Source organism: Mauremys reevesii, linkage group 1, assembly GCF_016161935.1.
Source record: "Mauremys reevesii isolate NIE-2019 linkage group 1, ASM1616193v1, whole genome shotgun sequence".
NCBI classification, from domain to species: Eukaryota; Metazoa; Chordata; order Testudines; family Geoemydidae; genus Mauremys; species Mauremys reevesii.
This window is the reverse complement of record NC_052623.1, coordinates 214,281,939-214,297,919: the sequence shown is the minus strand read 5'-3', so window position 1 is coordinate 214,297,919 and position 15,981 is coordinate 214,281,939. Positions and strand designations below refer to the sequence as shown.

General features: G+C 45.1%; 1 protein-coding gene across 7 annotated transcripts in view; it reads left to right on the top strand.

Moving 5' to 3' along the window:
• Window positions 1-9,441: 9,441 nt before the first annotated feature.
• KPNA1 (karyopherin subunit alpha 1) overlaps window positions 9,442-15,981 on the top strand; it is a 123,923-nt gene continuing 117,383 nt past the window's right edge. For 5 of the 7 annotated variants that reach the window (XR_005596250.1, XM_039530548.1, XM_039530522.1 and 2 more), the window contains exon 1: window positions 9,910-10,033. Coding sequence is in view for 4 of the 7 variants with exons in the window: in XM_039530548.1 (XP_039386482.1) it covers window positions 10,002-10,033 (32 nt within the window). In the remaining 3 variants the exon portion in view is untranslated. Of the gene's footprint in view, window positions 9,721-9,909; window positions 10,053-15,981 lie in introns of those variants that run through there. The other 2 variants (XM_039530579.1, XM_039530528.1) reach the window with 2 other exon arrangements.

The following is a 15,981-nucleotide window of genomic DNA, read 5'->3' as shown; positions in this document are numbered from 1 at the left end:
TCTGACTGCGTTTCATGGCATTTTTCAGCAAGCCATCTCTGTCTGAAAGGATGGATCCCGCACGGCTCTCTGTTGTTGTGGTCACTGTTATGAACACATTGTGGATGGTCATGCAGTATATCATGAACTCCCAATCTGAACAGGAATCAGAGTTGCATGGAAAGAAACAACACCAGATTACTTCTGGCATTCACAGAGCAACTGAACATGTGGAGTGTCAGTTCTGGGCTCAGGAAACAAGCACTAAGTGGTAGGATCACATTGTTATGCAGGTCTGGGATGACAAGCAGTGGCTACAGATCTTTCAGATGGGGAAAGCCACCTTCCTGGAACTGTGTGCGGAGCTTACCCCAGCATTGTGGTGCAAGGACACCAAAATGAGAGCTGCCCTCTCAGTGGGGAAGTGCATAGTGATCGCTGTGTGGAACGTGGTGACTCAAGACTGCTACCGATCAGTCACAAATCAGTTTGGAGTCCAGAAGTCTACCGTTGGGGCTGCATTATCACAAGTGTACAGGGGCATTAATTGCATTCCTGCTATGAAGAACTGTGACTCTTGTCAATGTGTGTGAAATAGTGGATGACTTTGTGGCAATGGGATTCCCTAACTGCAGAGGGCGATAGATGACACGCATATTCCAATTCTGGCCCTGGACCATCTTGCAGCAGAGTACATCATTAGAAAGGGGTACTTCTCCATGGTATTGCAGGCGTTTCTGGATCACTGTGGGTGTTTCACTGATATCAATGCAAAGTGGTCCAGGAAGGAGCATATGACACTCATTTTCAGGAACACTGGCTTGTACAGAAAGCTGCAAGCAGGGACTTTCTTTCCAGACCATAAGATTTCAGTGGGGGATGTTAAAATCCTCATAGTGATCCTGGGAGACCCAGTGCACTCCTTACTCCCATGGCTCATGAAGCCTTACATGGGAAACCTGGACAGAGCACTTCAACAATAGGCTGAGCAGGTGCAGAATGATCGTAGAATGTGCTTTTGGCAGATTAAAAACATGCTGGCACCGCCTTTATGGCATGTCTAAATGAGAAAATATTCCCATGGTCATAGCAGCCTGCTGTGCACTCCATAATATTTGTGAGGCTCAGGGTGAAAAGTTTCCCCTGCACTGGAGCATGGAGGTGGATCGCCTGGCAGCAGATTTTGAGCAGCCAGATACCCAAGCTATTAAAGGGGCACAATGGGGGGCTATTTGAATCAGGGAAGCTTTGTGGCAACATTTTGACAATGAGTACCAGGACTGTGCCATGCTTTGTTAACTTGCTGCCTTGTATGAAAATTGTGATTATTCCTGACTGGGATTTGTAGTCAGCAAATGATCAAATTGCTACTATGTATTACTACCAGCAGCAACCACCATTTCAAGGAGACAAATAAAAGTTGGTTATCTTTCAGAGAGTTTGTTTTTATTAAGTTCCAATTAACAACACACACAAAAGGCTTGGTGGGAAGGGAGATAAGAGTGCAGGGCAGTGTAGGCTCTCCTAGCTATGTGTAAGTTCAGCTATCATTTTGGAAACTATCCAAAGGGTTGGAGTGAATGGGGTACCGAGACATTCCAGGAAGTTGCAAGGAATATGTGGGAGGAGTTTGGGGAGGGCATGTAAAGCAATTCTGTATTGACTGAGGTGGGGGGTAGGGGGAATGAGCACATATGTGTTCTGCCTGGAGCGTGATTAGCATCTGTGTTGGCTCCTCCATCACTTTTATCATCCATTCCTGGTCCTTTACAACAGAGGTTCTCAACTTTTTTCTTTCTGAGCCCCCACCCCCCAACATGCTATAAAAACTCTACCACCCACCTGTGTCACAACAAATACTTTTCTGCATATAAAAGCCAGGGCCAGTGTTAGGGGGTAGCAAGTACGGCAATTGCCCAGGGGGCTCCGAGAAGCTAAGTTGCTCAGGCTTTGGCTTCAGCCCTGGGTGGCGGGGCTTGGGACCCTGGGCTTCAGCCTATGCAGTGAGGCTTTGGCTTTCTGCCCTGGGCTCCAGCAACTCTAATGCCAGGGGCAGCATATCCCTGGTTGAGAACCACTGCTTTACAATGCACTCCTTGCTCTCCTTTCTGTCCTGCCTGTCTATTTTAAATTTTTCCTTCAGGGTCTCTCTCCACTCCGTGTTCTCTTTTTTCAGCCTCTGAGGATTGGAACACCTATTGGAACATGTCCTTCTTGCTCCACCTTGGTCTCTTCCTTATCTGGCCAAGGTGCTCCACCAGTGTTTAGTTTAGGGGGTTCCCCCAAAGACCACATTTGCAGAAGTGCAAGAAACAATAAACGAAAACATGATTGTTAGTTCACACACAGCACTGAATCATTAAAGTAAAATACACCTTTTTTGACATATGAATCACTTTCTCACTGTCCTTTGGCAAGCACACATTTTGGCAAACACCCTAACTGTGGGCAGTGGCCCATGGGGGGAGGAAGGTTGTGTGCTCAAGATCGGACGAAGTGTCTAGTGGTTTTTTTAAAGGGATCAGTGAAGGCGACTAAGGACAATAATGTAAATTCTGCCACCATTTACCACAGGTGGGGGGGGGGTCTTTGAAGCTGATATCTCACTCCTGAGGGTAAGCAAGAATGCAAGGGTGCATCTCCTGCATGAATGCAGCTTCCGACCTGGTTCCTATGCTGCTCACCTGTGTGCCACTTCAGTCCTTGCATAAGTGATTGCCGATTGGCACAGGAAAGTTTCCTACAATTGGTGAAGAAAAGAAGCAGCTCTGCCAAGGAACCTTCGGCAAAGGATTGGCGAGAACCTCCAGGAAAGTTTCCTAGAAATGTCTTTGGAGGATTCCTGTTAAATCTCAGTGTGCATCAACACACTGTTTTGCCACACTGCTCAGCTGAACAGGGGAATGTGAAGCACATACACAGTTAGTCTTCTACATTTCTATCCCTTCATCCAATTCTAGAATATACAGAGCAAAGGACAGCTCTACCTCATATAACCGAACAGCATCAACTGAAAAAGATCACTTAGCAAGGCTCTCCTCTCCTGCATCATGCGCGCCAGAGATGGATTGCTGGGACTGGCTAGATCCCTCTGGAGTGGAAAAGTGGTCCTGACTGGCCATGTCACCGGATGACCCTGCGGTGTGCTCCACATAATCCTCATACTCGACCTCCTTGACCAAGACTTCATCCTCAGGGCTGAGTCTACTTTCCGCCGTCTCCAGTCTCGCTGAAGTATCCACAGGGCTCTTGGTGGTAGAGGTGGTGTTGCTGTCAAGGATTGTGTCCAGCTCTTTATAGAAGTGGCAGGTCTTCAGTGCAACACCAAAGCAACGGTTTGCCTCCTTTGCCTTCTGGTACGCCTGCCTCAGCTCCTTTATCCTGTTCATAGCCCTTATCCAACATGCCATGGGAAATCTGACCATAGGTACTGAAGTTCCTATGGCTGGAGTGGAGCTGGGATTGCATAGCCCCCTCTCCCACAGTGCCAGCAGATCCAAAAACTCAAGTGTGCTCCAAGTGGGAGAGCGTTTGATGCATGGAACTGCCATGTTCAGCTGGGAAGATGTAATGTGAGCTGTCCATGCCAAGCCAGCAGGAAGTGGAATTGCAAAAATTCCTGGGCCTTTAAAGGGGGAGGGGCAGATGCCTGTGTACCTGGGTGCAGGGCAGTGGAGTTTGAATTGCTGACCAGAGCTGTCAGGATGGGCATTGTGGGACAGCAATATAACCAAGCACAGCATCTATGCTACCACTTTTCCAGAAAAAGCTCTACGCCTCTTGTCAAGGTGGTTTTATTTTGCTGGGAAAGCTGGAGAGTTTTGTCAGCAGGAGCATTGCAGTGTGTACACCTCCACTGTTTTTTGACTAAACTGGACTTTTGTTGACACAACTGAGTAGTGTAGACAAGGCCTAATAGTGAGTGTTTGTATCTGATTCACTGCAGACTAGTCTTATCTCTGCACTGAAGAGATCCCTCTCTTTCCTAGAAGGGAGATGCCACGTTGGTGGTGAGCCAGAAACATTCTGTTAAAATCCAGACAAAGAAGGCTTATATACCTATTTTCAAAAAACAAGTGTTACTATTAAAACTGGCTTAGCAAAACAAATAGTTAATAGATAGGTGCCAATAGATGATGCTAATGAAGATGCAGTGTTATTTCTGGGTTTTGTATGATCAATACAACTTCTTGTTGTGTCCAGGACTGCAAAAGGAATAAAGAACAAGAACTGGGCAACTGCTCTCTAAAGTTCATAAGTGTCACATGAAACTGCACAAAACTGTGAGGCATTTTAACTGTACTGTCCATGAGTCAGATCCTTGTAGGTTTCACTCAGGCAAAACTCCCACTAAGTCAGTCTTAGTTTGCCTCAATAAACACTGCAGGATCAGATTCTGTATCTTGAGTTTGTGTGTTCTCTGTTCTGTATACTAAACTTTACTTATTCATACAGTTAAACTGTAAGATCTTCCAGGTATGGTTTTGTTATGGATATATCATATATGATATGACAGTTTTTGCACACACACCATCTTACAGATCACCATTGCACAGCTGATTAATTTTGTGCAGCTCCATGTGCCATTATTTGTGAATATGTAAATAAGTGCAGGAAATAATGCATATGTTTGCAAATAATTTGCGTATGGTCACAAACTTCAGCCTAAAGTCCATACACTTTGTCCTAGGCAGCAACAAGAGTAAGACCTGGAGCTGCACAAAGCTTGGTAGCTGTGGGAGGTGGGTGGGTGCTAACGAGTATCTGGGGAATTATATGCACCCAACGAAGTGGGTATTCACCCACGAAAGCTCACGCTCCAATACGTCTGTTAGTCTATAAGGTACCACAGGACTCTTTGTTGCTTTTACAGATCCAGACTAACACGGCTACCCCTCTGATACTGGGGAGTTACTGTGTGCTAGGCTGTCAAAGAGGGGAAGCTTTGTTTGTGGGAGGATCTGGATAATAGATAGGTGTGGCTGGGGGGCTACTGGAAGGACTACATGGGTGGAGGTGTCTGGGGGAAGTTGGACAAAAGGTAATGGAAGTTGATTTTGTGGGAGTGTCCAAGAGGAAGATCGGGATGACTTTGTGGGAGATTGAGGGGGTGTTTTGGAAAAGGCAGTTGAGTGGAGTGATGGACAATTAGGAGTTAGGAGAAAGCCCTGGGCCAGTACTAAGCCCCCCACCTTCCCCCTTCTGTCTAATGCCTCCACTGCTTGCTTTTCCAGCAGGGGAAGCAATGAAACAGAGGCCACTTGTCCGTCTACTCAGCAGGCACCACAGTGGCTTCTGGTGGCCATGAACTGCACCTGCAAGCTGTTTCTGCAGTCTAGTTGAACGTATTCAGTGTGGTCTGCTGGAATGCATAAGGGATGGCCTGCATGCATGAATGTAACATGAAATGAGTGACATTTGGCATGTCCACCAGTGGCTAGGAGAGTTAAGATTGTAAATTGGTTTCCAGTAATGTTAAGCCGGGAGCCACCAGATGACACTATTATATACAGTCTTACAAGTCCTTTTTCTTAAAGTGCAAGTAGCATACAGTCTTTGAAAAAAAATGTTGTATAGGGGACATAATTAAGGTTGAGAAGCACTTTCTGTTTAAAGGACAACTCCTCTAAGTGCTCTAAAATCCATACTGTTATTCAAATTGCCTTGACATTTGGATTGCTGCATGGGGTATGGTTAGTGAAAAAAACAAGACACCTGACTGACATAGCTATGCCAACCTAACTTTTATGTGTAGACCAAGCCTCAGTGTTTGAGCATAGTGCAAGAACAGGTACCGCCTGTCCATTATAGTGAAAAGGCAGAGCATGAGTATGTGCGTTATGGGTGTTATGAGGCATTGCTCAAAGAGGGGTAGAGTTAAGATTTCATTGGCCTTACCTTAACTGTGCCTTTCCTAGTTTTCAGGAGTTTGAATTTTGCTGAACTCAACATTCTGAAAGGGTACAAGCTATCATCAGGCATTCTTAACTCTGTGTTAATGAAGTTTTTTGCCATTTATTAATTTAATTAATTCTGTGACACAGATTCATTTGGGAAAACCTACTGCAGAAGCACTCGTACACTATTTTTTTATTTTTCTCTAAAGTAAAAGATTTAGCAGATATTTCCAGTCTTATCCTCTGTTATACACAATTCCTTAACTATGGCTTTGATGTTACCACTCCACTATAATGTTGTGAGTAGTTAGTTGACAGATATGGAACCAGTAGATGACACTCATGAAAATTCAGTATTGTTCTTGGGTTTGGTAGAATCAATAACATTTCTTGTTATTGTGCATGGCAAATCATTTCTTGTTTGCAGAACATAGTGCCAGAAGTAAAAGTATTTTTACTGCTTTATTTCTTCTTTGTAGCTGACCAGAGGCATTGAGGGCTATATTCACAAAAGTATTTAGGCATTATAACTAAAATATAGAAAATATAAAGTAAAAACGCAGCTGCAGAAAAATCCAAAGGTGTTACAGAAAAGTATGGTAACAACGTACAAAGGTTATTTAGAGACTGAAAAATCTCAGAGATGGGCCAGAGCAGGGGCGGCTCTACAAAGTAGGCTGCCCCAAGCAGCGGAGGCGCGCCGCCCCGCCCCCCCCCCAGCGGCGGGTCTCTTCCCCCGCTCCATCCTGGGGCTGGGAGGCGGCATTTTGGCTCGCTCGCCGGCATGCCTGCGGCAGGCAGGTCCGCCGGAGCCGGGGACCTGACCTGCGCCGCCCGCCCCTCGGCGGGGCAGCGGGCGGCGGCGGAAGGCCGACGGGCGCGCGGGCGCCAGGGCGGCCGCGCCCCCGGCCTCCCCGGGCCTCCGCGGACCCCGCAGGCCATGCCGGCCAGAGCTCCCACCCCAGCCCCTCCCAGGCCGCGCGCCCGCCGCCCGCTGGCGCTTGGCCGGCCGCTGCCGCCCCTGGGCCAGAGACATATTACACTAGCCTCAAATGAACAGTGACATTCAGGAAGGTGTTAAGGCTTATTGCATATGCCAAACATACAGGCCAAATTGAGCAAAACAGCCCATGTGGGTGGCAGAGAAAAAAATAGCACCTGTAGCAAAGTAGGCATATACTGGTTTACATTGACTGATTATGTATTTGTCCTAAACTATTATTCTCACTTCCCTAAAATAGCCTTATCAGAAGATACTACAGCTAATTTATTTTTGCTACACATAGCATACCTGACATAGCAATGTGTGACAATAAGCCACAATTTAGTGGGCATGAATTAAAGCATTTTGCAATGAAGTACAGGTTTAGGCATGTAATTGTTAGTCTCCATTATCCCCAATCTAAGCAGCTGATGGAAAACTGTGAAAATAATGAAGTATCTACTAAAATTGGCTGCAGAGTTAGACTCTGATCTGTATTTAGCACAGCAGAATTACAGAATGGGTTACGAATACATCATTGGTGCACCTGCTGACATTTTCTTCAACAGACTACTGAAAATAAGAATATCAGCACTGTTAGAAACTGATGTCACTGTCACTGGGGACTTGCAGATGTATAAAGGGACAGACAAGACAAGACAATAAATAGGTCCTTTCATGGATTGAGACTGGAATCATTTCACCAAATGAAATTAATAGGCAGCAGGTTTTAAAATAAAATAATCTGATTTGGTATCCTGCAAACTGCCACTACTTCATGAAAATAATGCTATGTGTGTCTATGATGGGAAACAAACAGCAGTAGTATTAGAAAAGATAGCCCTGTGGTCATTAGAGGTTATCATTCCCAGATTGACACATGCAAAGGAGAAACAGGTGACAAATCCCAGAATGGAGGGAGCTATGGGGCACTGAGTCAGCTGTTTTGCCGGAGACAGTCTCAGACAAGCAACAATTGCATCACATTGAGATAACTGAGTCCCAGGACATGGAATAACCAGAACAAGCAGATTTGCCACCTCCTGAACAGCAGTAGTGCCGATACTCCTGACGAGCCCCACAGATCCAAATGACAGTGCAAGGCACCTCAAAAACAAATTGAATATTTTAATAAGCTTAGCTATTAGGTTGGTAATAAGTATTTGTGTGTGTTATATTAATTATTTTTTATTAAATTTTGTGTTGGAAGGGAAGACTGTGGCTTTAAGGGCTGAGCTTTCCAGAGCAGGAGTCTGGGCGAGGTGCTGTGAAGCTCTTGTTGCTATACACATCCAGCTGGAATCTGACTCAGAATAAAGAAATGTTCTTGCAAGCACCTTAAGTGCTGTGTGATAATAACTGAACACCATAGGACATGAGTTATTCCCTGAGATGCTCAGCTTTCCTTTTTTTTTTTAAAGTTTCTATCCGCTTATGATTGTAAAGAAAAGCTTGAACATGTGAATCCAAAGCATGCCAACGTTAGAAGGCAACTAAAGAAATGCCAACATTTTATTTTTAAATCTCATTTTAAGGCAAATCACAATTTTTGAATGCTAGGGTTTGCTATACTTGTGCATGCAAACTACCCCTCATGCATTTCTGCAGACCTTAACGTCAGGTGATCATCAGGACTGCAGAAATTACCTGCAATTGTAGTTCATAGCCACCATAGGCCACTGTGTTTCCTGCAGAGCAGGCAGCCCACTAGTCTCCAGATCACTCATTTTTGGTTTGAAACAATTTTTTGTTTAGAAATGTAAGCTAACTATAGTACAAAATTTAAAATGATATATAGTCAAAACCTAAACAAAATATTTCAATCAACTTGAATCAAAAAAGTTTTTGGATTGTTAGTTTGTGGAATTTTTTGAGTTTTAACTTTCGTCTCAGTTCAGACTAGGAGAATTTTTCAAAATCGCACACATTTTCCTGAGCTCAAAGCAGGACCAACCCCAACTAAATCATCCCAGCCAGGGCTTTGTCAAGCCTGACCTTAAAAACCTCTAAGGAAGGAGATTCCACCACCTCCCTAGGTAACCCATTCCAGTGCTTCACCACCCTCCTAGTGAAACAGTTTTTCATAATATCCAACCTGGACCTCCCACATTACAACTTGAGACCATTGCTCCTTGTTCTGTCATCTGGTGCCACTGAGAACAGCCGAGCTTCATTCTCTTTGGAACCCCCTTTCAGGTAGTTGAAAGCAGCTATCAAATCCCCCTTCACTCTTCTCCAGGCTAAACAATCCCAGGTCCCTCAGCCTCTCCTCGTAAGTCAGGTGCCCCAGCCCCCTGAGCATGTCTTTGGGGGGAAGTGCTTGGGGGGGGGCGCTTTACAGTAGCTCTGCGACCTTCGCTGAGCAGCTTGGGGACCCTGACGCACCCTGCGGGCGGGGCAGGGGTGGAACGAGCCGGCAGCGGCAGCGGCCACTATCGGAAGATCAGACTCGAGACAATGACGCGGCCGAATCCCGGCGCGCTGCGCTCACGCGCCGCTAGCCCGAGTCCCAGCGACGCTTCCCGCCGCTGGCGCGCGGCCGCACAGAAGCGGCGCGCTGCATTCTGGGAAGCGAGTCCTCTCGGCCCGGACATTCCGTGCGGCCGCCTCATGCGGCTCTCGCGGGGCGGGGTTGGTTGGGACCCGAGCTCCGCAGCGGGCGGCCTGGGGACTCCCCACGCGGAAGGACTCTCTCTCCCAGGGGGCCGTGCGGCGGGGCCGGAAACTACGCGTAGGAAGGAGCGGACAGCCGCGCGCAAGCGCAGTGAACGCCGCTGCGGCCAGCTCGGGGCAGGCGGGAGGGAGGGGCGCCCGCGCGCCTCGGGCCCGAGAGGAGCGACCGCGGGCTGGGCCGGGCAGAAGGTAAGTGAGCGGGGGAGGCCGTTGGCCCGGAGGGCGGGGCTGGAACGGGGGAGCGGCGGGCGCGCGAGGGGATCCCGGGGCGGGGCAGCCGTTGGGTGAGGCAGGGGGGAGCCCGGGAGCGGGGCCTGTTCTGGGGGCGGGGGCGCTGGGAGCCTGAACCGAACTGCAAACCCTGCAGAGGATGGGAACCGCGTCCCCCCCCAGCGCGCTATGGGGCGGGGCGGGGCGGGGGGTGATGAGGGGAACGACTCCACCCCGTGTTGTAACCGGGCCCTGCTGTGATGCCCCGTGGGAGCCAGCCGCTAAAGACTGGGTAGGCTGCCAGTGCTTAGGTACAGCCGCGCTAGTAACGGGTCTGTCAGGTGGGACGTGTGTGTGGTGCCATAATAAATGGGGGAGACGATAGTTGAGGTTGCAGCAATATTCCCTGGTAAACTTTGTGTTTAGCTGCCACATAACTTTGGCTTGGGAAACCGTTAAGGATACAACATTACCAGATTTATATTTAAGTTTGAGAAGACTTTGCTAAATTTGAAGAAGGTTGCTCTAACTACTTTTCAGTTACAGGCCATTAGATTTTTTTACCATAGGGTTGGATACTGAAGGATGGGTTTCAATTCCTTGCTGCCGTTTAATTCCAAACCCCAGTTTTTCACTTTAAAATTGTTTTACTTTAACTTTGAAAAGCTGAATTATTTTGGTGAAGGAAATTGACTAAATACTTTTTCAGATTAAAATTTGCAACTTTTTTTAAAATGGAATATGTAAAAAAAATGTTTTGGTCCATATATCTGGTGACATGTTCAAACTCTACTTTCTAGATTGATAAGGAAAAATAGTCACCATAACTGTCTCACACTAGGGTGGTTTGGAGGATTATACACCTAGCAAAAGATTCCACCACTTTCATAATTCACATTTCAAAGTTAAGTTTGAGTGTGAATTTCAGAGCCCACCACGTAGAAACACAAGGTTGCATGGAGAATTTTAAGCACAACCGACAGAGTGCATTGAATGAATTTGGGAACTCTAAGATGAAAAGATAAGTGTATGCCATAGAATGGAAATATTTGGCTCAGTATTCTGCAGATTTCACAGCTGCTACAGGAGGATTGTGGTCAGTAGTCTCCCTTTCTTTGCTAAAACTTTAGTTTCCTGGCAACTTTCATAATGAGCAGCACTTCTCTTGCTTTGGTCATTGTTGTTAATTATGGGAAGCACCTTAGGAAGTTAGACATTGGGAGGCGGACCCATAATACCATAGAAGAAGAAGCCTCGAGTTGAGTATCTCCCCAGAGGTGGACATCTTCATTCTTGCCATATATTTTCATAAAGATTCAGTAATAGCTCCATTTCCTAATGGAAAGCAATAGCCATGTCTGGGGATTAAGGGGAGCATCTGTTATCCATTTATTTAGACCTAGTATCTTTTTCTTATTCCAGCAAATTATTTCTATTACCAATCCTGTTTAATATGAAGTGCCTTTTCTTTCCACTATCTACATGACTTCCATTTGTATTTTGTTGTTACTGCTCTCTTTGTAGATGTGTTCATGCTCAACCATGCATATTAAGTGGTGTCTGCTACAGACCTCCAAATCACGATAGGGAACCAGGATGAGTGCCTCCTTATGCACCTATCTATAATGTGCAGGAAATAAGAACTGTCTGATTATGGAGGTCTTGAATTTGAGTGACATATAGTGGAGTCTCATGCTGCCAGTAGTAGCATATCCTTGGAGTTTCTAAACCAGGGGTCGGCAACCTTTCAGAGGCGGATTGCCGAGTCTTCATTTATTCACTCTAATTTAAGGTTTGGCATGCCAGTAATACGTTTTAATGTTTTTAGAAGGTCTCTAAGTCTATAATATATAACTAAACCATTGTTGTATGTAAAGTAAATAAGATTTTTAAAATGTTTAAGAAGCCTCATTTACAATTAAATTAAAATGCAGAGACCCCTGGACCGGTGGGCAGGACCTGGGCAGTGTGAGTGCCGCTGAAAATCAGCTCGCGTGCCACAGGTTGCCTACCCCTGTTCTAAACATTATAGATGACAATTTCCTAACTAAAAAAGTGTTGCAGTCAACAGGGTGGAATTCTTTATTGGACCTTGTCTTACAGTGCTGGAATACTGTGTCCAGTTCTGTTGTCAACATTTCAAGGATGTTGATAAATTGGAGAGGGTTCAGAGAAGTGCCACGAGAATGATTAAAGAATTAGAAAATTGTCTTATAGTGATAGATTCAAGGAGCTCAATCTATTTAGCTTAACAAAGAGAAGGATAAGGGGTGACTTGATTACTTTCTATAAGTACCTGCATGAGTAACAAATATTTAATGATGGGCTCTTCCGTCTAGCAGAGAAAGCTATAACAGGATCAAATGGCTGGAAGTTGAAGTTAGACCAATTCAGACAGGGAATAAAGCATACATTAACAATAAAGGTAATTAGCCATTGGACAACTTTCCAAAGGTTGTGGTAGATTCTCCATCAGTGACGATTTTAAAATCAAGATTGTGTGTTTTTCTAAAAGCTCTTTTCTGTGGATGATTTTTAGGAAGTCCTATTGCTTTTGTTATACAAGAGGTAAGACTAGACACTATACGGTCACAATGGGCCCTTCTGGCCTTGGAATCTATGAACTCTGTTTGGGTGGTCTTGTCTATTGAGCTCTGTTGTTTTTCCTTAGATAACTGAGGGATTGTCTACACTGGCCCACCGTTCAGACTATTTGGGGTGTGAATGGCGGTGCACACCAAATTCCTGCACTGTAACTTCCCTGTGTGGAAGCTGCAGGTACGAACAAAAAGGTTCCTAGTTTGCGTTAATGTAGTCCTTGGCAAAAAGCTTAGTTAACACAGAGATAAGGATGCCTGGTGATAGCTCATGCCCTTTCAGAATGTCGAGTTCAGCAAAACTCAGACTTCTGAAAACCAGGAAATAGTGTCTTAACTCTCCCCTCTTTGAGTGATGCCCCACAATGCCCATATCACATAGTCTAGCATTCTGCCTTTTCACTGAAATGGACAGGTGCCACCTGCATTAGACCTGTGCTCAAACACTAAGCCTACTTCCCCGACAGAATACCACACTTGTAAAATTTAATAACCACTTCATACCCTTTTACGACTTCTTCATATTTGCACCCAGATTACCACTTAGCCCTTTGCTATCCCCTGCTCATCATTAAATCCACAGACTTATATCATACCTCTCTACTGACAATATCCATTTCAAGATGACTCCAGTGCCCTGCTACTGACATACCCTTCACAATTCTGTATTGAAATGATCCAGACTGGAACCTCGAGGTATACAAGCACTTTTTTCTTTTGATAACATGCTGGGGCGGGAGGGAGAGCCTTGGATCCAGATTTCCTCATAACACAATCACAGCTCTTCCAAGCTGCTTCAACTTACTTCTCCATCGTTCAATTCACGATGACACAATGCACGTAACACAATGAATGTAGCTGGAATGCATGCAAATAACTCCGAGTGGGTATTGCCAGCTCCAGGGTGGGTAAGTTAAGATTGTGTGGGTGTTTAATGCTGTATTTCCTGGTTTTCAGAAGTCAGTTATGCTGAACTTGGTGTTCTGAAAGGACATGCACTATCACTGGGCCACCATAACTCTGCATTAATGAAGCTTTTTCTATTTAATGTAAATAGCTAAGCCCTCCACTAGGATATTTTGTGCAGTTCTAGTTGCCCCAGCTGTAAAAGATATAATAGAAATAGAAGTGGGTCCAGAGACAGATGAGTAGTGACTGTTGAGATTGAGACTGCTTAGAAGGAAGACTAGTTAAAAGGAATATGATAAAGGAATATAAAATTGGGTGGCCATATTTACCCTTTGTCAAAATACAAGAAAAAGGTGGAATTCAATGAAATTGAAAAGCAACACATTTAAAATTGAGATAGAGGGAAATACTTATTTACACAATAATATTCTTATAGAACTTGGAGTCACAAGAGAGGGAGACCAAGCACGTTGGAGACCAAGCACGTTGTAAGATTCAAATAATAGGATTAGATATATATTCAGAATAAGATTGTCATGGAAGTCATTGTTTCTGTGACTTTGAGAGACCTCTGTGACATTTTCTGCTTCAGCCCTGGGGTGATTGGGCTGGAGTTGTCAGTCGTCGGGGACCCTGGAGCTGTCTGGTGATGGTGATGGTGGGGGGCTTGAGGCATGGTGGGAGTGCTGACCCCTTCTCCCTGTTTCCCCCTGCCCCCCAGCTTTCTTCTCCCAGCTCAGGCTTCAGTCATCCCTCATCAGCCCCTCCCCCCCCATTATTTTTAGTAAAAGTCAGACAGGTGACTTCTGTGAATTTTTGTTTATGTCCGTGACTTTTACCTGAAAGATACTGTGACAAAGTCTTAATCTTAACATTTATAGAGAGATTTATACAGATTGTTTATATTTATCTATGTTTTTAAGTATGCCCTGAATGTAAGGAGATTTTGCTGACTTCTAACTGCTAAGTGTTCTCCTATGAGCAGATTATTTTATAATGGTCTTTCCCTTTCCTCTGAAACACCTGATACTGACCAGTACCAGAGACAAGATATTGACTAGGTGGATCCCTGGTCAGTCCTGGTATTGGAATTCCTATGTTCCTGTTACCAAACACTGGTTAGATGTTTCAGTCAAAGGTCAGTGCTACTCCTTTTAGTGGCTTATTGCTACATCAGTGAATATACTTCCTGATTTTTTTTTCCCCATTCAGAAAAGCTCAGCATGAAGCTGAGACACTGGCTATAGCTGGTGGAGTAAGCAGGCTCTAGCTGGGTATGGATACACAATGAATCACTTCTGAAACAGCTTCTTGTCAATGCATAAAACCTTGCTAATTCAAGAGATTGGGAGCTTCCCAGATTCATTAATTCCAAGGCCAGAAGGGACCACTGTGGTCATGTAGTCTGACCTGTATAACACAGGCAATGGAACTTCTCCAAAATAATTCCTAGAGCATATCTTTCAGATTTAGAAATTGCCCGCGACACTGTGAATTGTTCCAATGGTTAATTACTCTCTGTTAAATATTTAAGCCCTCTTATTTCCAGTGTATTTCTGAATTTGTCTAGCTTCAACTTCCAGCCACTGGATTGTGTTCTACCATTCTTTACTAGGAAGGCAGCAGTTGTTCACCTCCCTATTGAAGAATATTCTTTCAGTTCTTCTGAGTATTGAATCTTTAACAAGGATTGTCTGTCTTCCTTGGATAGCTGGAGAATTCTTTGTGGGCAAGCTTGATTTTCTTACAAATTGGGCTGAGCTGCCATCTATGTATGTGTCCTGTACATCCCTCTGTTCCCTTGGACCTGCTGGATCTTGAGAGGTATCTTCCAGAGTTTCCACATTGAATACCTGGTATTGATTTGAAATTTCTAGCTTTGTGGAATTCCTTCTAGTCCTCTTCTCTTTGGTAGCCACAGCCTGTCCATCCTCTTCTGTCTCCAACTGGGTAGAAAGCTGCTGTGACTTCCTGCCTCTGGTGGTTACCAAACCACCAGGCCTCTGTCTGATTTCCTTTCTCTCTGATTTCTAGGTGGTCAGCTCCATTCTTCCTTGAACCTGGGGTACTGTTTTTTTCCTCAACCTGACCGTATAGGAACTCCTCAGGTTGATTCTCAGTAGCATGTCAATTTGCCCCTCCAATACAAGAATCTTTTCCTCCAGCACATCCACCAGCTTGCACTTCATACATATGAAATCTTTTCTGTCTTCAGGCAGGAAAGAAAACACGGCGCATCCATTGCAGGTTACCTCCACTGGCCATTTTAATATCACAGCTAGTGCTAAACCTGGAAGGAAAGCACCACTCATCAAGCACAGAGTCTACTGCTGCACCCTCTGAAACTCCTATTAGCTGCTTCTGTTCACAACTCTCTTTTTCCATGCCTCTACCTACATGTACGCTGGTAACAGGCATAAATGAAGTGATGCATCTTTTTCCACTAAAAAAATCAAGAGGCCTGGTCTCCCTAAGAGACCTGCCTACACAAACATTTTAGAGCTCAGAGCCATATGCTTGGTGTGCAGGGCTTTCCTACCCTTTCTTCATGTCTCAACAATGAAGTTACTGACAGACAACATCCCAGTGATACACTACATCAGCAGGTGGGATTAAGATCTTTTCCCATCTGCCAAGAAGCCATATATCAGTGGGAGTGGTGCATCTGACATCTCATCACACTTGCAGTTTTCCACCTGCCCAGTTTCCAGAACACCCTAGAAGATTACATCAG